This window comes from Pelodiscus sinensis, chromosome 14, assembly GCF_052426305.1.
Source record: "Pelodiscus sinensis isolate ZL-2025 chromosome 14, ASM5242630v1, whole genome shotgun sequence".
Lineage (NCBI taxonomy): Eukaryota > Metazoa > Chordata > Testudines > Trionychidae > Pelodiscus > Pelodiscus sinensis.
In genome coordinates this window covers 12,115,069-12,137,623 of record NC_143065.1, presented here as the reverse complement: position 1 = coordinate 12,137,623, position 22,555 = coordinate 12,115,069, and the positions used below count along the sequence as shown (strand labels likewise).

The 22,555-nt window shown below is 50.7% G+C and overlaps 1 protein-coding gene across 1 annotated transcript in view; it reads left to right on the top strand.

Moving 5' to 3' along the window:
- PTPN9 (protein tyrosine phosphatase non-receptor type 9) overlaps window positions 1-22,555 on the top strand; it is a 63,434-nt gene that overhangs the window by 20,121 nt on the left and 20,758 nt on the right. Inside the window, exons 2-6 of the mRNA XM_075897389.2 lie at window positions 7,168-7,311; window positions 11,817-11,906; window positions 12,795-12,919; window positions 19,291-19,396; window positions 20,980-21,090. Of these exons, the coding sequence (XP_075753504.1) occupies window positions 7,168-7,311; window positions 11,817-11,906; window positions 12,795-12,919; window positions 19,291-19,396; window positions 20,980-21,090 (576 nt within the window). The remainder of the gene's footprint in view (window positions 1-7,167; window positions 7,312-11,816; window positions 11,907-12,794; window positions 12,920-19,290; window positions 19,397-20,979; window positions 21,091-22,555) is intronic.

The following is a 22,555-nucleotide window of genomic DNA, read 5'->3' as shown; positions in this document are numbered from 1 at the left end:
AAGTAGGGATCCGATGTAAGTCGGATCCATGTAACCCGGGGACTGCCTGTTTTTATTTCAACCTGCCAGGATCCTGGTTCAACAGTTCTTGTGTTTCTCCTTTGAAAGTAGATGACCTCGCTAGCCCCTTAGCTCACAATAGGGGGCAGCCCCTGACATTCTCTGCGCTGGGGGGGGGGGTTACATTGTCACCATCTCTTGGGAAACAGAATCCTGAACTCGAGTCTTGGCAGGTAAATGAAGGAAGAAATTAATTGCAAATATAATTTCTTTTATAATGTATTTGTAAGCTCTGCCCTATGGTCTGAGACTGATTTAGCTCAATATTTATTTTTTACATTAATTGAAAAAGCAATTAATTTCCCCCTTACAGGTAGTTTCAACAAAAATACTGGACACACTTGACATTACATCACAATCTACATTATATCTTATTTAGAAAATACTGGACATTTCTATTTTCTCATTTATATTTTGTCAATTTGTTTCCCGAACAGAAAGCTCAAATACTGAACTGTCCAGTTCAAAACCGGACACCCGGCAACCCTACTTACAGGGGAGAGAAGTTGTCTCCATAGGGAAAAGTTGTATCTCCTGAGTTCCATACTTCATGGAACAAGGCCATATTTCCCCCAGTGGTTGTAATGGGGTTTACACTGGAGCTGCATCGAGTGGATGAATAGATCAGCTGACTAAGAATGCATGTTCTTAGTCGGTTTTCATGTCGTTAGGGAAATGCCTGTTCTCATGAGTATAGTTCTAATCCTCTGCAGCTGCTGACCCTGGCTTAAAGCCATGCCAGGGGACACCCAGAGAGGGCTAGTTTCCAGCTGATTTACACCAGTGACAATCCAGAGTAGAAACAAAGGGTGTCACTTTGGATTTCCTGGTGCAGAGTCTCTCTTCTCCAAGTGCCTTTGGGAGGCTGGCCTAGCTTTTATTTGTAAGTTTGCATGTTCTATCAGAGCTTTGGAGTTGGACTTGTCACCATATGAGGTTTTGGCTATGTCTACTATCTTGCAAAGCCTTTGCTTTATCCCAGTTGATGTGTGTGATGGGGGCTTTCATGACGCAGATGAAAGAGCTACCGGGGGGGGGGGGGAAGATGTCCACCACCACGAAAAGACCACACAAAGGAGCCCCAGGTGCATAACACATGTTGTACCTGTATTGAGCCTTCAAACATAATGGGGCCCAGTGCACCAACTTGCAGGTCCATAAGCAAAACACAATGTGCAAGTTCTCCGTCTACTAACGAGTTCAGCCTTGCTGTCTTTTTGGATCAGCCCTTCAATACTGATTCAAGTTTACCAACTCATTTGCTTTTTCAGCACTTAGCCTACTATGAAGCTTCAGCCAAGTAAATCTAAGGCCTGGATTCTATAAATACTTATGCATGTGTTTCAAGTTAAGTGTGTGTGCATGCACTGTTTGCACCCTGCAAATATTTACTCAGCCAATGCTTAACTGCTTGAACCTGGCATCTAAAACTGATACAGTATTAAATATAGTTGTCTTGTCTGTCTGTCTTGTTTTCATCCACGCTCCATGGCCCTGTCTCCCGTCAGCAGCGACTCCTCCCATTTCCCTTCTAGGCAGTTCTGTGACTTTCTTCTTGTTATGCCTCGTTGGAAACAATAACTTTGCTCTCATCACTTCCCGTTTCACTCAGTGGGATCAAAGTTTTCATGCTCCAATTGCAAGTTGACTCACATTGCTAGTATCCGAAAGCTTTCTGTTCTGTTGCTGGATGTGCTTTGGAATGGTGGAGAAACTCATCAGATAAAAAAAAAACCAGGGTGGGGAAAAACCTTCAGGGTTGTCTCCCCCTCTCCTTCTCTCCCCTCGCGCGAAAAAAAAGTTTATTCCACAACCTTAAGGCCGCGATCATGACTTGTGTTACAGGGCTGCCAAGGAGCAGGAAATGCTAATGGGACCCCATTGTGCTAGCTCTGCATAAGCAGATTGTCAGAGACAGTCGCTGTCCCATAGAGCTGGGCTAGTTGCATCCCCCCTCCCTTTTATTCAAAGGGGCAGTACAAAAACTAGAGAGGAAATTGCAAGGCTGGTGCTGCTGTTGCTAAGGACGGAGCAGAGCGAGTGGCACGTTTGTATCTGTCCTCTCTATGAAGATCCCATCACTGTATAGACCAGGTTATTCGCACAAGGGCCCATCTGCAGGCCAAATCCGAAAGAGCTGATCTGTGCAACACGCCAAGAATCCCATCCTGGTCAGCGGAGGCAGAGCCAGGAAATTGCCCCCCGGAGGAGAGGCCGTTTCAGAAGAGGAGCTATGTGTCACAGAGATTATTGTTCTCTGATGGTTGTGTTACCATCGGGCATGGAGGCCCAACCACGACTGAGGCTCCACCACGCCAGGTGCTGTATAAATATTGACTGAGAAACAGCCCCTGGGCTGAAAGAGCTCCCCATCTAAATAGGCAAAGAGGAGGGGGAGAGAAACCGAGGCACAGACAGGTAAAGTCACTTACTTAGCCTTACAGCAGCATACAGACTGACTGAGCCAGCGAGGGCACTCAACTGTCTTGAATTACACCCCTGCACCCTATTCACCAAGGGTGACATTTTCAAAGGCAAAACGTAGACGTTTGAAAACATCCCCCAGATCCTATTGCCTCTGTGGCAACAACGAGAGCTGGCCAGCTGCACCTTGGCGCTCAGAGATCATCTCCTGGTTTTAATGCAAGCCGAGATTCTCCTATATTTACGCGACTTCCAGTGCTGAGGTTCTAGGGAAAGCCCCAAATATCATGAGCCTTGCATGAAATGACGAGCGTTGGCAATGCTGCTGTAGCTTGGAGAAAGAGAATTGTGTGAAATAGACATGTGGTATATTTTTCTAGAGAGCCATCTTTCTAACTTGCTGGGTGGTGCATCCCATTCGATGGAGGACTCCGGATTTCTTCTATCTGGAGATTTATTGTCAGTTATTTATCTGTGAAACGATCAGCAGCCCAGAAGGGATGAGAACGTCCTTCCTGTGCTCTCACAGCAGCATATTTGGGGTTTTGTTCTGCTGGGCTCTTTGGAGGATGCCAGCTGGCGGTTAGCCAAAAAACGTGTTGTCCTGGCTAGAAAAGCAAAGCGTTGTCTTGGGGAGCACTGAGGGAACTAACACTCCTCCAGATCCCGTGTGGGGTTACAGCTGCACGATTCTGTGGAGAGGCAAGGTATGGCAGAGGGAAGACCAATGGGGGTGGGTGGGTGGGTGTGTGTGTGTGTGTGTGTGTGTGTGTGTGTGTGTGTGTGTGTGTGTAGAGGCAAGGTATGGCAGAGGGCAGACCAATGCTGTGTGTGTGTGTAGGGGGGGGGGGTTAATTTCTTCTTTCCTTTGCCCTGAGCTTTCTTTGTTGGCCTGGGTTGTCCAAGGCGTTAGTCTCTCTTCCCCTTGCGTTTCTACAGCTTGTGTCTCTGGGTCGTGGTAGCTGGTTCCCAGCCAATGTGGTGTTGAAAGCAGGTAGGAATATAGCTCCTCAAGCCATGGCTGGTGGCCTTTATGTCATAAAAACATAAGAACGGCCGTACTGGGTCAGACCAAAGGTCCATCTAGCCCAGTAGCCTGTCTGCCAATAGTGGCCAGCACCAAGTGCCCCAGAGGGAGTGAACAGAACAGGTAATGATCAAGCGATCTCTCTCCTGCATCCATCTCCACCCTCTGACAAACAGAGGCCAGGGACACCACTCCTTATCCGTCTTTGCCATCCCCCCTCCTGTACCTCCGTCTCTGGTATCTAGCCACGTTTGGTGGTCTCTGTCTGTCTGCTTTCCAGGTGGGGTTGCATGAGGAATACCTGGGGTTGGAGCACTAACAGGAGTATGGCTTGTTTTTAGCCTCAAGTTTCTTCTTTCTGGGAGACTTGCCCTCCCCTTTCCGCAGCTGTCTCGCTGGCCTATGTACAGGCTAAGACTTCTGACATTTCCATTCAAACACTATAGAAAGATGCCTGGTGGGGACCTAACCAAGCTCATTTGCTTTGATTGAGGCTGTCAGAAACCCAAATCTGCCTCCCTGCCTGTACTCTGATTCCTCTCCTTCGACGCAACTACTCCCCAGCAGCCGCACATCACACCACTGATACACGCACCCAGGAACCTCCCCCTCAACAAGCCCCATTGCCAGCTCTGTCCACAGATTCTAGTAGCGACGCCATCACAGGATCTAGCCACAGATGCCAGACCCTCAGGGTATTATCCGCCTGCATATCCACCAATGTGGTCTATGCCATCAAGTGCCAGTAATGCCCCTCTGCCAGGTATATTGGCCAGACTGGACAGTCTCTGCACGAGGATAGATGGACTCAAATCAGACATCAAGAATGGTGACACACATACAACTGGAGGGGGAACATTTTACCTCCCTGGACATTCAATAATGGCTTTAAAAGTAGCCATCCTTCTACAAAGGAATTTTATCACTCGATTACAGAGGGAGACTGCTGAACTGGAGTTCATTTACCACAGGGGTGGGGAACCTAAGGCCCAGGGCCCGGATGCAGCCCTAGGCTTGCCTGGATCTGGCCCGTGAAGCTCAGGGCTCTTGCCCCCCTCCCTCCCCCCGACCATTGGGGAGCCCGCGGGGCTGGAGAGCACAAAATCTACTACCCTGGGATCCACTAAGCCAGTTCTGAAGCAGTAGCCACTACAGCGACCTAGCCATTCTCAACTGGCCAAATAGCCACATTGTTCAAGCCAGCTAGCCACACTCAGCCGGCCAACCAGCCACATGTTAGACGTTGTGGCACTAGGCTCTGGTGTGTGAGGGGAATGCCAGGAGTGTCTTTCTCATTTTCAGTCTGGAGCCACAACAGTGAGGGTTTGGTTTGTTTTTCTTTTGCTTCTCACTTGTGTGCGGCCCCCAACTGATTTTTTTCCCATGGGTCAGTGACCTGAAAAAGGTTCCACACTCCCGATTTGCTTGAATCAAGATATTAACTGATTAACGCACTTCAAAGACAGTCACTCTGCTTTTGATATTTGCATCTCCACATCAAATGCTGTGAATGAGACACATCCACCCTGATTTAATTATTTTCATTACCACTGGTCATACAATTGACTGGTAAACTTCTTTTGCTGTTATATATACCCTGGATTCTGTCATTTCCACTCCACCTCATCTGATAAAGTGGGTTTTAGCCACAAAAGTTCATGACCGAATACATTTGTTAGTTTCTAAAGTGCCACAGGACTGCTTGTTTGCTTTTACAGTTCAGACTAACATGGCTTCCCCTCTGAGACTTTTCTCCTGGGGTGTGTGGCTGCTGCCTCAGACAAGCCAGTGTATGCAAACCAGAGCTTGTATGTCAGGCAGAATCCCCTCTCTGCTCCTTTTCTGTGTCTTCTTCACAGCAGCACCATCTCTCACCTCGTTCAAGCCCTGAGACTCCTCTTTCCTCTGCCCCATGGTTAAGCTTTTGCCAAACCATTTTGCTTCATCTATGACCAAATTCATCCCTCCTCCCAGGGCTGGTCCTAACCAATTGGCAGTCCTGAGCAATTGGCCGGCTCACCCGTAGGGTTGCCAGATGGTTTCAAAAAAATACCGGACAAAAATTTGCCAAGCAAAAAAAATAAATAAATAAAATCAGGGAGTAAGCAGGGAAACCTGAGAGGAGGATTCAGGAGGTTGGGCCGAAATGCGGTCGCGACCCACCCCTAAGACTGGCTCTGTCGGTGGCCCCTTAAAAATGGTGGCCCTGGACGATTGCCCAGCTCGCCCACCCCTAAGACTGGCTCTGCCTCCTCCTTTCCATCTCAGCTACCAAGCTGTTCCATCCTTTACCAGCCTCCTACCCCAATGACTTCAGCCTCCTCCTTCTTCTCCCTTGGTCTCTACTGCCCTTCCCTGGCACCCTTTTTCCATCCCAAACTCTGCTACGCTGACCACGCACCCCTACTTGTCTCTCAGCATTGGTGCCACCTCCTCTTCCATGCCAAGGTCCTCTCCCGGCTCCCAGTTCTCTCTCTCATAAGCTGTGTAAACCGATGCCTATTCCACAGCAACCGCTACCACTTCCCATGCTGTCTGTATCCCATCATGGATCACACCTGCTTTGCCATTAGACTCTGTTCTCGGTAGGGCAAGAGTTTACAGGTTTGGCATTTACTGTCTGAAATGCGTGTACGTACTGTGCTGTATACACAACTCCTGGGGGTCAGAGATACAGCTTGTGTCTCACAAGGTGGGCCGGTAACTAAGGACGTGGACTAGTTTGTAGATTTCAGGCAACGGATGACCATTAGGTTCACCAGGTTTGACCTCCTGCACTTCCCAGAGCTTGGGATTTCACCCAGCCCTATTTCTGTGTCTGCCTGAATTCCTTGTCTGTGATCGATCCACAGCCTCAGTGCTGTCGCTGTAACTGGTGAGAGAGCACAAAGTTGATGCTGGGAGGAGCTGATCCTGGGTCTCCCAGGGGAGACTTAGCTGAGACCGTAGGAGTCTGTGACTCTGGTACGGTGAAGCCAGACAGGATTTCCATGCCTGGCATCATGTGGCAACGGTGCAGTAGTTCTCAGCTGGTGTGCAGCAGTGTAGGGCGGCTCTCTCTCCTTGCTTCTGGATGGCCTGCTGTGGGGGTGTCCAAAGATAGCGAATGGCTTTGCAGATTCAGCCTCTGAGGCTTGTCTAAGGAACCACACGTAGCTATGAGCCAGCCCTCCTATGGCTTCCTGGTGCCTTGGAAAGCAAGAGGCAAATTCCGGAGACCTGTGTCAATGGAGAAATGCACCAATGACCGATCCCTGTTCATTTATAGCTTAATCAGCGAGAGCGTGTTTGTTCTCAGTGCTCTCATTGGCTACTGGGATTGATGATGAACAGAATGAAACTGCAGTGATTGGTTCATCAGACTGTCCAGCTGTGCTGCCAGCTGTCCAATCATCCCATCTCTTTCTCTCTGCCTATTTTTGCAGGCTGCTTTGCTGGTGTGATTTGCATCTCCTCCTTGCATTGTTTCTGCCTCACCATGTGTCACCTACTTATCTGATGCGTCTAATGCTTTCAGATACACAGTGGGATTAGACTGGGCTTCTGAATCGTTTCTGTGCTGGATTATTTCCCATCCCATGGTATTTGGTGTGTTCAGACCCTGGGGTGCATCTTCCCTCTTGCCTTACCATGCGTGTGTGTGTCTCTCTCAATAGGCCACGAAGCAGTTCCTGGAGGAGATTAACAAGTGGACCGTGCAGTACAATGTGTCTCCGCTTTCCTGGAATGTGGCTGTCAAGTTCCTCATGGCTAGGAAGTTTGATGTCCTCCGCGCGATCGAGCTGTTCCACTCCTACAGGGTACGTCAGCTGGAGCTGTCTGGGGGCTGGGGTGAGCTGAAGTCAGGCTGGGCTTTTCTGTGCTGCTTAGGGATGGGATGGGTTGCAGAAGCACTTCTCATTTCCAGGGGGAGCAGATATCCCCTCAAGCTCTTTTTTGTTGCTTTGGTGAGAAACCTATGGGTGTATAAATCAGTCGTGCAAAATCACTGTGAAAATTGAGCAGCCCAGGCCCAAAATCAACTCAAACCACCCTGCCAGGGAAGAGGATACTAAAAAACACCCTGTGTTTGATTTGTCCATCCCCCAAACTTGATCCCTTTCAGATGCTTCTCCTCTTCTGCTGCTTGGTCTCAGATACAGCAGGAGATCGCTGCAGACCCTGTGTCCTAGGGATTATGAAACTGGGTGGTTTTAGGCCAGGGATAGGCAAAAAGGCCTCCACGGGCCAAATCCGGCCCGCCAAGCAGATGGATCCGGCCTGCAGAGGCCCTGTTGCTCCCGCAGCCAACTAGGGTCTGGGGGTGGGGGAGCGCACTAAGCCTTCTCCCACCCTGCCAGGAGCATGTGGTGCTTTGAAGCGCCGCACGCTGCTCGCAGGGGAGGCAGGGGGGAGAGCAGAGGAGGCTTCGCACCCTCCCCCGCCCCCAGACCCTAATTGGCCTAGGGGTAGGGGAGCAAGGGAAGTCTCCTCCCACACCAGGGGCATGGGCATCTTGGGGGAACTTGGGGTGGGGGCAAAGGCCCTCCCTCACCGCCAGACCAATCATTGTCTGGGGGTGGGGAACCTGGAAATATCTTGGCCCCGCCCCTTCTGCTCGAAGCCCTGCTCCTTCCTGTGTGGCCCGGGGCCACTTCAAAAATTTTCAAAAAATGATTGCCCACCCCTGTTCTAGGCCAGTATCCAACCTTTTCCCCATCCCATTTCAGGAACCCTGTTGTGGTCTGTAGAGTTGTTATGCCTTGCTCATTTCCTGGTACCCGAGTGCCTTCAGGTCCTGCATTGAAGAACTTCACTACAGGTTGGACCTCCCTGGTCTGGCACCCTTGGGACCTGACTGGTCCTGGATGAGGGATTTTTCCGGACCTTGGAGGTCATTTCAGGCCCCCCTGCTGCCATTCTCCTCCCCCCACCGGCCTCCACCCACTGGGCTTCAACCAAGTCCCACGCCAGCTCCTGGCCTTTCCCTAGTCCAGCTGAGCTGCACACCAGCTCCTGGTTCCCCACCCCTCTCACAGCCCCGCTGAATTGCATACTGGGTCCTGGGCCCCCACATCCCTCGTAGCCCTGCTGAGCCACACACTGACTCCCGAGCCCCTATCCCTCTGCAGCGCGCTGGGACTCTCTGATCCTGGAATGTCCATAGTCATGCCGGACTGCAGATGTTGTTGGACCAGAGAATCCAGATTTTAGACGTGCAACCTGTACACATCTGTTCTAATCCTCTTGAGGCGACGCTGTTAGCAGTTCACCACTCCCCTTTCCAAAGCAGCTACAGAGCTAGTGGCAGAGCCTTCCCGGGCCAAAGGTTTCTACTGCTGGCATTTTTATTCGGGATTAAAAAGGGGTCCTGTGTCCTCTTTGCTGATTGTGAAACCTGAACAAACCTCAGACGGCCTCGGTAGGGATTCTTGCACCCACCCAGAATCTTCTGCCCCTGGAGCTGGCTAGTGGGTTAACCACATCCACAAAGGACACCGTGGCAGCTAGACTCTTGTGTCCTATATAAACCCCAGAGCTGCGTCACAGCCCTAGTCTGCTGTGTCTCACAGCATGTAGCTTCTTTCAGCAGCTAAAGGGAGGCACCTCGGGTTTAAGCCGAGCATCTGTCGCTACCAGGATGTGGTACGTAATATCTGAGGTCTCTCAAGTTGGGCCCCCTAAATCCCTGGGTCATTTCTGGAAATGTAGATCGAGTTATCTAGATACAGGGATGTGTGAGGACTTTTGGAAATCTAGGTCCCAGTTCATAGTCTCGATCCCTCCGAGGTAACTTGTTCCCTTGAGCGAACATAAAATATCCATTTGGAGACTCTGGATGCTAGAGGAATATTGTGCAGGTGGTGAAGTTATTGGCTGGGATAACAGACGCGTAGCAAGGTTAAGTGGCTCTCTCGAGGTCATTGGGCAAGTCTGAGGTGAAGTCAGGGAGAGAACTCTCGACGCCCAGTCCTTGACACTCTAGCCATTAGGCCACGCTGCCTCGATGTAAGGAAAGATGAGCTGGCCCATGGCATGCCTGGTAATTGTTGCAGCTAGAACGTTGATGCTGGACACTCACGTGCCGCCCACTCCCTCTGCAATCAGGTGTAAAATGTGCATGAGTCCCGCTCTTCTCTCCTTGCGGGACAGACCAAAAGCAGGATGTTTATGGTGCTGAACAACCCCCCAGCTGTGCCACAAGCAGACAGGAAGGGATCCCAAGCCACTGTTTTCTGGCTGCCGTGCTTGAGCATTCACTGCTGAACAAAGGTGGCATTTAAACCACTTCTTCCTTGTGCCCCGAGGCTCAGGCTAGGAACCAGGCTAGATACCAAAGCAAGGGTGTGGTCCTGTGGGATCGCAGCAGGAAATGAAGGCCTGCAGCACTCCAGGGAGACACTTGGCGTCTCATTGCATCAGGTCACAGACGGGAAGCTGTTACCTGCCTTGTAGAATCCTACACACGTCCTGTCACCTGGCCAGGAATTGTATAGTCCTGAGTAACATCCTGCGCTTGTGCGAGGTGGGTTGGGAGATACGGTGTCTGGGTTTTCATGTAAAACACTTATCCGTAGTGCAATGTTCCCGCTAATCTTTTCATCCATGTGTGGAATAAATATTTGATGTGCACTGAGGCAGGTGCGAATGTGCACCACCAACAGAAACACAAAACCTAGCCGTGGGCGCTCTGATAATCAGCTGGGCAACATTGGAGTTTCTCCTGAGCGGCTGTACATGCACCCAGCGTACAGGGAACACTGACGTAGTAGAACTTCCTTATAATGAAACTGCTCCCAATGGTCCCCATTCAGCAAAGTACTTAAGAGCATGCGACTAGCCCCACTGATATCAGTGGGGATAAGTGATTAAGTAATAGCTTGGTACTTGCAAACCGAACACCTCTGATGCAGGGCCACTGAGAAGAGGGAACCACAGAACCTCCAGGTGATTTTTCAGTTGTGACCATTCAGGGCAGCTCTGCCTGTTTTCAGCCTTGATTGGTGGGCAGGTAGCCTGACCCAAGACATTGAACAGGCAACAGGTTCTTTGAGAGAGGCGCTGAGGTTGTTCGCTGTCTCTCACGTGCCCTGATTCAGCGGGTTTTCTCTGTCTGCCAGCCCTGCAAATCCAACTGGGGTTCTGCGAGCTGAGCCAGGTTCTCCCCTCTTGCACATCAGCGCCAGTAAGAATGATTCTGCCTGGCAGACCCTCCCCGGTTACATCTGGCAGCTCGGTTGCTTTTTGGGGGGTCTGCCCAGATACAGCTGATCTGGGGGTGGAACATACCAGGTCATAAGAGCAGCCATACAGGGTCAGATCAAAGGTCCATCCAGCCCAGTATCCTGTCTGCCGGCAGTGGCCGATGCCAGATGTCCCAGAAGGAGTGAACAGAACAGGTAACTATCAAGTGATCTGTCCCCTGCCACCCATTCCCAGCTCCTGACAAACAGGCTAGGGTCAGCCTCCCTGACCAACCTGGCTAATAGCTATTGATGGACCTATCCTCCATGAATTTATCTAGCTCTCTTTTTTTATCCCTGTTGAAGTCCTGGTCTTCACAACACCAGGTCTGTCCGTGCACTAAGAAGTCCAGGCTGCCACTCACTCTCCCCGGGGGCTGGACTACCTCTGCCCAGCTCACTGGGGTGAAAAGCACAAAATGTGACCAGATCTAGCAGTGATCAAGCATCCAGAGCAGGGGCTGTCAAGTAAGGAAGTGCCATTTCGACCAGACTAGGGATGTTAAACATCATGTATTCGGGTAACCGTGTAATTGCTGAAAATCTCAGCAGTTACACGGTTAATAAAGCTTTAGCTTTATACTGCAGAGCCCTCCACGAAGCTTCCCCGGAGTGGTGCTGCCAGCTCCCTTCACCGGGTGTAATCGACACTGTTAACCAATAAGCAGATGTTAAACGATTAGTCGTTTACACGCAAACATCTCTAATATGGACCCCTCCTTACAGTGGAACCTCATTTTAAAGCACATAGAAAACCACTCGGAGCTATGTGCGTTATTCAGACAAACGTGGCTTGCCTCTCCACTGACTCCAGTCCTGGGCTAGCAGGCTAGAGTAGGTGGTCCAGCTGGCTAGAGTGGGTGGTCCAGCTGATGGCTGGTGGTTGTAGCCAGCTGCAGGGAGGCGAGAAGGTGGCCAGAGGTTTGTTAGATTTCAGGAGGCTTGGTCTGAGCAGGTGGGCAGTGGCGCTGGCTGTGTGCCTGTGATGATTCCCTGCTGTGCCGGAAATCGGAATGGCAGCTGCTTGGGGGCTGCTTCCTATGCTGTCCCCCGTGACTGTTGTGTGTTTCTGAACCCCTTAGGAAACCAGGCTGAAGGAAGGAATTGTGAAGCTGAAACCTCACGAAGAGCCCCTGCGCTCGGAGCTGCTCAGTGGGAAATTCACCATCCTAGTAAGTGTGAGATCACGCCCTGGCCTTTCTCTCACACGGCCCCGGTCTGTGCACGGGTCTTGGAAGGTGAAATACCCTGCGTCTCGTGAGATTGTAACCCCCAAGCAGGGTCGCGGGGTTTTGGGGCGGTCCAGATGGAATCCTTGAAGAAAGGGGGGGCGGTGCTTACGCATCCCCAACTCCTCCCCTTTCTTCTCCCTTTCCCATGGCCGTGTCAGTGCCATGGGGCGTGTGCGCTGCTCCTGCCTCTGGTCGAGGAGGTTCGCCCATCGCTGCCCTGAGCACTGAGGCTCGTGAGCCGGTTCTCCTGTGCAGCCATCTTTGGCATTAGCTACTCCCACAGCATATCCCCTTCCTTTGGCTAATCTGTTTGGCTTGGGGAAAATGCCAGCTAAAGGTGATCTTTTTGGGGCGCCTCTGGTTCACTGTTAGGGTGCAGTGGGAGGCTCGTAGAGTGGAATGAGTAAGGAGATGGGGTTCTCTTTACATCCACAATGGCAAGTCTTGCTTTTATCCTCCCTTCCCCCCCTCTCCCCTCGGGATCCCGGCAGGCGAGCTCACAAGCATGTCCCCATTGTGAAAAGGGAAAGTGGTCTCCCTAAAATAAATCCGTGATCTGGGCAGGTCAGTTCACGGGCGCAGTTCTGCTATCCATTCACGGGCGCAGTTCTGCTATCCATTCACGGGCGCAGTTCTGCTATCCAGGCTGCTGCAGCATGAAACATGCATGCTGACTTTGTAACGCGAGGCACCCGCGCACTCGGTGCTGCACAAACACACGGGTAGACTCCATCCCTGCCCCAAAGAACTTTGTACCACCCGTGCTCTCTACAGAGACCGTTCTGCTGCCTGTCTGGGCTTCATGCTGTTCCCCCGATTCCCTTCTAGAGTGCACGAGACCCCTCCGGAGCCTCGATCGCCCTCTTCACCGCCAAGTTACACCACCCCAATAAAAGCGTCCAGCATGTGGTGCTCCAGGCGCTGTTCTATCTGCTGGACAGAGCTGTGGAGAGGTGAGTACGGACGTGTGCAGAACAGAGCTCCTGGCTAGTCAACTGGCAGACAAGCTTTAATTGCTGTAACCCTAGAATCCCAGGGCTGGAAGAGACCTCAGGAGTCATCAAGTCCAGCCCCCTGCCCAAGGCAGGACCAATCCCAACTCAATCATCCCAGCCAGGGCTTTGTCAAGCCGAGACTTAAAAACCTCAAGGGATGGCGATTCCGTCACCTCCCTAGGGAACCCATCCCAGCGCTTCCCCACCTTCCTAGGGAAATGGTTTTTCCTAATATCCAACCTAGACCTCTCCCAATGCAACTTGAGCCTATTGCTCCTTGTTCTGCCATCTGCCACTACTGAGAACAGCCTCTCTCCATCCTCTTTGGAACCTCCATTCAGGTGGTTAAAGGCTGCTATCAAATCCCCCTTCACTCTGCTCTTCTGTAGACTAAAGAAGCCCAAATCCCTCAGCCTCTCCTCGTAGGTCATGTGTTCCAGCCCTCTAATCATTTTGGTTGCCCCCCGCTGGACCCTCTCCAATGTGTCCACATCCTTTCTGTAATGGGGGGCCCAGAACTGGACACAGTACTCTAGATTCAGCCTCACCAGAGCTGAATAAAGGGGAATAATCACTTCTCTACATCTGCTGACAGTGCTCCTCATAATGCACCCTAATATGCCATTAGCCTTCTTGGCTACCAGGGCATGCTGTTGACTCATATCCAGCTTCTCGCCCACTGTAATCCCCAGGGCCTTTTCTGCAGAACTGCTACTTTGCCTATTGCAATCTAGGCGGGATGGTTTTCCCTGTTCTGCTGAACTCCCCACTCCAGGGTTTCCATCTGTACGCACTGCCTGGCATGGAATTGGCTTCCTCCCCTCTGCCTCCAATCCTGGCAGCATTTCCAGCCAGTGTCTCTTGCTGTAGAGAGATAAGAATTCATACAGGCCTGGGCCTGTGGACCAACGCTGAGGGTTTATTTTTTTAAGCCCTGCTCTGAGAGCTCATAACCCACCAGGCATGTCTCTTTCAGCTCCTAGCCTATTTGGCATCCAAAAACAAACCTGAAGTGATTCATTTGAATGGCTTTGGCCTATCTTCTACAGTATAAAGGCTACTACTAGAGTAGTTGATTTTCCAGGCCTGCTGCAGAGTCTGTCTGTCTGAGCCGACACTGTGACAACTCCAGGGTCAGATGTCTGTCTAGCTGCTCTAGCGGGGAAGTGCAGCGAGGGTTTTAAGTTATATTGGCCACATGATTGGTGATCACATCATGGGTTAAGAGCTGTTACTTTGTATCTCATTGGGGTATCAATATAGAATCATAGAGCTGGAAGAGGTCAAGAGGTCAAGTCCAGCCCCCTGCCCAAGGCAGGACCAATCCCAACTAAATCAACCCAGCCAGGGCTTTGTCAAGCCGAGACTTAAAAACCTCTAGGGATGGAAAGTCCATCCCCTCCCTAGGGAACCCATCCCAGTGCTTCCCCACCCTCCTAGGGAAATAGTTTTTCCTAATATCCAACCTGGACCTCTCCCATTGTAACTTGAGACCATTGCTCCTTGTTCTGTCATCCGTCACTACTGTGAACAGCCTTTCTCTGTCCTCTTTGGAACCTCCCTTCAGGAAGTTGAAGGCTGCTATCAAATCCCCCCTCACTCTTCTCTTCTGCAGACTAAACAGACCCAACTCCCTCAGTCTCTCCTCATTGGTCATGCACTCCAGCCCCCTTATCATTTCGGTTGCCCTCCGCTGGACCCTCTCCAATGTGTCCACATCCTTTCTATAGTGGGGGGCCCAGAACTGGATACGATACTCCAGATGTGGCCTCACCAAAGCCGAATAAAGGGGAATAATCGCTTCTCTGGATCTGCTGGCAATGCTCCTCCTAATGCACCCTAATATGCCATTAGCCGTCTTGGCTTCAAGGGCACACTGTTGACTCATATCCAGCTTCTCATCCACTGCAGTCCCCAGGGCCTTTTCTGCAGAACTGCTACTTAGCCATTCGGTCCCCAGCCTGTAACAATGCTTGGGATTCTTCCGACCCAAGTTCAGGACTCAACATTTGTCCTTGTTGAACCTCATCAGATTTCTTGATTTCATATGATACTGTAGGGTGGAATTTTTGGAGGTTTTTTTAGTTTGCTTTCTTAAAAACCTGGTCAAAGCTTGCAAAGTCCTGTGCGTACGCATGCACGCACGCACACACACACACACAGAGAACATTCTTAAGGTTGCAAAGTCCAGGGCTCAAAAGAGGAAATGCCAGAATTCAGGTAGTCTGTGAAACTTTAATTCGATCCCTTTGTGCAGATGCACGATGATAGTCTTTAGTGTCATGATCACTGCCTCATTCCATGCCCAGGCTACCATAAGTCTGGCATTTCCTATCTTTTGAAGTGCTTGACTTTGCACAGGTAGTAATGGTCTCTGAATGTTGCATGTGTGTATATAATTATGTATATTTAGCTCTCCCTGGGGGCAACACAAACCCTTGATTCATTTGTGAGGATGCCCCATATGTGGTTTATGTTCTCGAATCTGCCCTTGAAGATCAACTTGGGTCCTTACAGGAGAATTCAAGCGGAGTGTGGCTGAAATGCTGATTGCTATTAATTGAATAGGTTGTTTAAAGCAGGGATTTGAAATCTCCAAGCCATCGTTGTGGTACGGGTGCTTCCAGGCAATACAAACTCATACGTGAGCTGCATGAAGGTCTTGGGACTTTCAGCCAACAGCTGGGACCACCCGAATGCTGCTGGTTTTTTTTTTTTTTTCATTCCTCTCTCAAAATGAACTGTTCATGAGAGCTGTCCGGGTGGGGCTCAGTCAAACAGGCCAAACACCTTCCAAGGAACTGCTTGCTGCCCTGCAGTAAGCTTATGGAAAATCCCTAGGCCTAGCTGGTTTCTTGAGAAATTTGGTAAAACTCATAAAGATCTCACACGCCTGATGCTTTCATCTGTATTCAAGGAAGCCAGAGTCTCTTGATCTCTGACTGAGTCATTGGCTCTGGTGTGCTCTAAAGAGCTAAGAGCCAACATCTCCCTGGGCATTTTTGGGAGCGGGATGAGGTTGGTGTTATCTCATCCAGCACATTTGGAAGCAGAGAGTCTGCTCATTTTATATGGAACATGAGCATGCTGAGGAGCAGCCAGGACGCACAAAGGTTAACATAACGAAACCGGGAGCGTGCTGTGGGACACATGACGGGCTGACCCAGTTCCAGGGCTTGGATTTCCTAGCGCAAAAGTGAAAGGAACCCCTTCCGCACCCTGCTCATCCCTGGGGGCTGCTGTGCCTTGGGCATCGACATGCGCTTGGTGTCGGGAGAAGTCCGAACCGGATTGCGTAGCCGTGTAGAACATGGCGGGGAAGGCTGAGATTAGAGCTGTTCTCCCTCTGGATTGACTTGCTTCTCAGATGCTCTGTCGCAGTGTTTCTCAACCCTTTGGATAGCAGGGCCCGGGCTTGCTGCCTTCCTAAACTGTGTCAAAGGATCTCCGGGGCTGGCCTTTGAGAAACACAGCTCCATGTGCCAGGACTGCATTTTGCTGGCTTTTAAATATAAGGCTAGTTCAGAGAGTTCCCACGCCTGCGGCATCCTCAACCAAATAGTCTACTTCATAGGACCCACGTTGGGAAAGAAAGTGTATGCTTTCCTGGAGAGTGCACAGAGGAATACACATTCATTATCCCAAGAGCTTATCCCCTCTCTTGGGCAGACTCACAGTTCAGACTTCGGTCCTGGAGGCCTGGGAATAGGAAGGTCCGTTTTCCCCAGAAACTCCATAGGAAAGATGGCTTTTGCCTCTTGCCTTGCAGGCCAATGTTGCGCATTCAGCTTAATTTCAGTTTTGAAATAATTCAACACAGCCAGCAAGCCACAGTGAACTGAATACCCAGAAATAAATATTTAAAAATGTCGAAGACACTGTAAACTCATCTTAACAGACCAAGTTCTTTCTTAGCTATGCCCAGTTCCCCAGTGCTCACTAATTCAGAAACTTGGCATGACCACAGAGAGCCCCAGCTAGAGGAGTTGTCTCACCCAGCAGGTAGGTGTGAAATTTCACACCTATCTGTTGCTGTGCATCCCACTGTCCACCAGGGATCTCTGTCTCCTGCACTGCAAAAACCTGAGAGTTGGGGTCCGATTTATCTCTGGTTTACACATTCCCTGTTCCCAGTTGAATAGGAATCTTGGTTTAAGCAGGCATGGAAAAAACAGGCTACAGAATTCCCCCCTCCCCATCTCCCCCATTTCAGCGATTGATGGTTTGAATCAAGAGGCAAGACGCTCTTTGGACAGGGTGATTCACATATTAATGTCAAGCAAGGAGTAATTAACAAACAATGGGCACTTTTCCTAGTGCACAAACCAGCCCTTGGTTTCTTTTATCTCCCAAGTGGATCATGGAACTGCACAGAGCTTTGACCAACCTTTTTTCTACGGCACTTAGGCAGAAGGTCTGAAAATAACGGGCTGTTTGCAGGCACAATTTGGCCCCCATGCCTCATGAACTGCTACACCGCAGGCAGGCCCACCAACAGAGGGATGCTCATTGGCCCTTGCCCCTGAGCCGAGTGATTCTGGCTCCTGGTCGCTGCTACTGCAGAGACTGGTAGCCCTGGGCTCTTTAAATCACAGCTGAACCGTCACATGGCATGCTCCAGGCAGTGCTAAAGGGTTAGTGGGGAGGGGATGGGAGGGGAGGGAAGGGACTAGCCCCCTGCCCTGGCCTTTCTGGGAGCACAGAACTGCCCCCTCCCGCCCGCCCTGGGGCCCAGCAATTCTACTGGCTCCCTGATTGCAGGGGTTATGTTTCTAAGTGATCTTACTGGCCCAGTCTTGTTTAAAGCAACAGGACTAGCTCTCCCATTTATTTGGACCTGGTGCTTCTGTAGTAGCAATGCTCCCTGGAAAGGCTATTTCCAACCTGCTCACACCATCTGGTAGCCCCGGGTCGTCCTTGTTTTTATTCTCCTGAACTCTGAGAGCTGTGTCTTACCTGTTGCAAGGACCCGACTCAGCAAAACACCGTAAGCAGGGACTCTAGTCCTACAGCCACCGATGTGAGTTCAGCAAACGTTTGCCAAATTGCCATCTAAGCCGAGACTCCATAGCGCAAATACCCCATTTGAGAGTCTGGTGTGTCTAGGAAGGAATACTGCAGGAAGCGATCTAGGAGTCCGAGTGAACCACAAGCTACATTTGAGTCAACAGTGTGACACTGCTGGAAACCCCCCTCCCCCCCCCAAGAAATCATTCTGGGATGCATTAACAGCAGTGTTGTGAGCAAGACACAAGTCGTTCTCCTGCTCTACTCTGCACGGATTAGGCAGTTGGAGTATTATGGGCACCGCATTTCAAGGAAGATTTGGAGAAGGTCCAGAGAAGAACAACAAAATGATGAAAGGTCTAGAAGACACGACCTATGAGGGCAGGCTGAAAGAATTGGGTTTGTTTAGTTTGGAAAAGAGAAGACTGATAGCAGTTTTCAAGTACCTAAAAGGGTGTTACACAGAGGAGGGAGAAAAATTGTTCTTCTTGGCCTGTGAAGATAGGACAAGAAGCAAGAGAGGTTCAGGTTCGACATTAGGAAAAACTATTTCCCTAGGAGGGTAGGGAACCCTGGGATGGGTTTCCTGGGGGGCGGGGGTGGAATATCCATCCCTAGAGGTTTTTAACTCCTGGCTTGATAAAGCCCTGGCTGGGATGATTGAGTTGGGGTTGATCCTGCTTTGGGCAGGGAGCTGGACTTGATGACCTCCTGAGGTCTCTTCCAGCCCTAGGATCCTGATTCCTAACTGTCCGGGTGGTTAAAAACTGGAATAAATTGCCTAGGGGGGTTGCAGAATCTCTAACACTGGAGATATTTAAGAGCAGGTTAGATAACTATCTATCAGGGATGGTCTAAATCCATGGTGTCAAACATACTAGCCACATGTGACTATCTGGCCAGTTGAGTGTGGCTAGTTGGCTTGAACAATGTGGCTATTAGGTTACTGCTTCAGAGCTGATTGGGTACCACGGTCTAGATGGCGCTTGGTCCTGTCGTGAGGGCAGAGACCTGGACTCGGTGACTTCTCGAGATCCCTTCCAGTTCTAGCGTTCTCAGATTCTATTTCTCAGAACCTGGGCCTGGAACCTCCATGTTGTCAATTAGCTGAGGATCTGGGCCTCTGTTGTTCAAAGTGAATATCCTGCTGAATTAACTCTTATGGGAGTCAAAAATCGGTGTGGTACATAAGGAGTTAAAGTCCTTTTTTGGAGAAGAGGCTGGATCGGTGTTTTGAGGGTCTCCGTGCCCCATAGTTCCACATCTCCATGCAGCAGGTAATTCTTTGTCTCCCCCCCCTCCCCTCCCCCCAATGTACCCAGCTTTGAAACGCAGCGGAACGGCTTGGTGTTCATCTACGACATGGCTGGCTCCCACTATACCAACTTCGAGCTGGATCTGAGCAAGAAAATCCTCAACCTGCTGAAGGTAAAGGAAAGTGGGGAGATGGGAGCTGATGAGAGCAGAGGCAGGGATTGGATTTCTAGTTCCCAGCTCTGCTACCGGTGCACCATATGGCCACAGGCTACTGAACCCCAGAGCCTCCATCTGTAAAAGGGGGAGACTGGTAGCTCCCCATTTACCTCATAGAGGTTATTTTGAGGATCAGTTTGTATTCATGATTGTAAAGGGGGTTGGACGTGTAAGTCCTGACCTAAAACCCACTGGAATTTGCGGGAACAGGCCCGCTGACTTGGGGGGAGCACGGGGCAGTTGCCCTGGGACCTGTCCATTTAAAAGGGCCCATGGCTGCAGCCACTGTAACAGAAGTGGGAGCAGTCCCAGGCCCTTTTAAATCACCGCCGGAGTCCCAAGCAGTGCACACCCAGCAATACTGAAGGCCTGGCTGGAGGAGGCTAGCCCCAAGCCCCTCCCCTTCCACCAAAGCACCATGTTGCCCAGGACCCAGCAAAGTCCAGTGGCCGCCCTGTGTGGGAATCGTATGTCTGACAGGCGAGGGCTGTAAAGCACTATATAGTGTGGCCTGTTTGCTGTTAGTTGCTCTGCTCTGTGGCGCATGCCTGGGACTGTTTCAGTTAAAGGAGATGCTAGGTTTTTTGACACCTTTGTTTCAGTATCCTGGCAATTGCTGATTGCCAGCAGGAAATATTACACAGGGAAATTTCACCACAAGACTTTCCCTGGAAACACACAGCCATTAAACCATAACCAGAGCGTATTTTATGGCCATGGAGAAAAGTTATAAAAGCCAAAACAAATTAACTCTTTTTAATGGGAGTCTCAAGCTCCCAGCCCGTGGGCAATCCCCGCTGGAGCGATTGCACAATTTGGCCTGGGACTCCTGATGGGGGAGGCGGAGGCTGTTTGTTACCGGTCCCCCAAATCCGCCCCTTCCCACCATCGCCCCACCCTCTCCTCCCATGGCACCCTGTCCCTGAGGACACGGCTTCCGGGGGAGGTGGAATTGGTGTGATGTGGCAGCAGCAGTGGTCGCACCCCCCTCCCACACACACACTCCCTGCCGTGACAGGGGCCACGGGGTAGCTAAGTGCAGCGGAACTAGTGCCTGCAGCTCCTGCCGCCATGAGGAGTGGGAGGAGGGGCGACTGCTGCTGCCACATCGCACCAGCCCTTCCCTCCAGTGATCCCCAAAGCCACGTCCTCCGGGACAAGGTACCATGGGGAGGAGAGGATGGGTCAGTGACAGGAAGGGGCAGGCCTTGGGGCCTGGTAACAGACAGTCCCTGGGATGGCCTGTGGGCCAGGAGTTTGAGACCCCCAGCCCTGGAGCTTTCAGGGGAAAAGATCCCAAGTTCCCGCTGCGAGTAACACAGCCTGGCAGCAGCATGACTTCTGGGCTCCACTCCGGGGACTTCCTGAAGAGCAAAGAATTAAGCAGAATGTTCCTGCCTCTTGCTCTTGGGCCCTTTCCTCGATTTCTCCCCAGGCCTGCGCTGTATCCGCCCCCTGCTGGCTGTGAGGGGGAAGGCAGGCAAGAGAAGGCAGTGGGGAGGTGCTGGTTTTAAAATGCATCCGTGTGCCATCCACAGGGCGCCTTCCCGGCTCGTCTGAAAAAGGTGTTCATTGTGGGTGCCCCGATGTGGTTCCGCGTTCCCTACTCCATCATCAGCCTCCTGCTGAAAGAGAAGCTGCGAGAAAGGGTGAGTGAAAAGTGGGCCGGGGCGCAGGCGGTATTGGCCTGTGGAGAAAAGCTGTGAATTAGAGTCCCTTCCATGGGGACATCTCCATAACCAGGCTGCGTCGTGCAGGGAGATGGGGAGGCACAGCCTGATGCACGATAGAGCCTCTTCTGCAGCCCTTTTCAGAGCACATTGGCCAGCGTGTTGCAGTGACGGCAGCTGGAGCAGGCAGCTGGAGCAGGCACCTGGCAGGCAGGCTGCAGTGTTGCTAAAGAAGCAGGAGGCTGTTGTGTAAAGCCTCCACCTGAGCTACTCGATTTCCACGTACATTTTCTGGAAATGCCTTCTATTGTAAAGGTCCTGCCAACATGTGACTTAAGAGACTGACAAAAACCTGCTGTGATCAGTGTTTGGGGGGGGGAGTTGTCTAAGTCACTTCATTACTGATGATTAGAAGTTGCTTACGATAGGAATTGTTCTCAGTGGCTGTGCTTTGGATGGGATCTTTGTCACTGTTGAGCTTGGGAGCTTTGCGATGGTTTCTTTGTAACTTTCAGCTGCTTTGCCTTTGAAGTTCTGCAACTTGTTGTAAGAGTGGAGACAGAGCTTTGCACCTTCCTAATCTTTGTAACATTCAGCCACTTTGCTTTTTAAGTTCTGTAGCTTACTGTAAGCTACATTCCATCCAGCGATAAGGGAGAGCTGGGTAGGTGATGAGAGAGAGAGAGAGTGTGAATGGTAACTGGAGCATAAATGGGCAAGGAAAACAGCAGGCTAAAAACATGGAGCCAGGAGCCAAGGAATGACTAATTTGAGCAATCCCAGTGACATTGCTGCTCTAAGCAAACAAAGGACTGTGAGGTCTGGCAGGCTCCTTGGTGATGGACATGGAGGAAGGACCCTGTGTGAGTGACAGGGTACGCCCAATAAAAGGAGAGAGCACATGTGAGAAGCCCTCTTTATGATCAGCTCTCCATGCCTGCAGGCAGGCACTCTGGACCCGCTATGCCTTGGCTTTCTCTCTCTCTTCCTGCAACCCTTTGCCTGAATAAGTGTGTTGAGTGCCTGAGGGTGCGTGCGTGTGTGTGTTCCCTCTAAGATTTTCCATCCTTGGGCAGGTTGAATTTTTTTGGAGGGGGCGGGTTGAAATTTGTTTTGTGCAACTCCAATTTCGAGGTAGTGTGTGGCTGTGTACTCACCCATGCAAACAAAACCATAGATATAAATATGTATTTTAAATAGTTCATAGGTGTGGAAGAAAATATATTCAAACAAGGGATAAATAATAAGGAGCAAAGCTTATGATGATTTTCTTTTTATTTGATTCCATATTAATTAAATACTACCCTGGACTACCCTGGACTGAAGAAGTGGATTGCGCTCAGGAAAGCTCATGATACTATTTATGTATTTTGTTAGCCTAAAGTAAGGACGTTACATTTCGATTAATCAGCTAATTGAATAGTCGATGTAATTTGCTTCGACT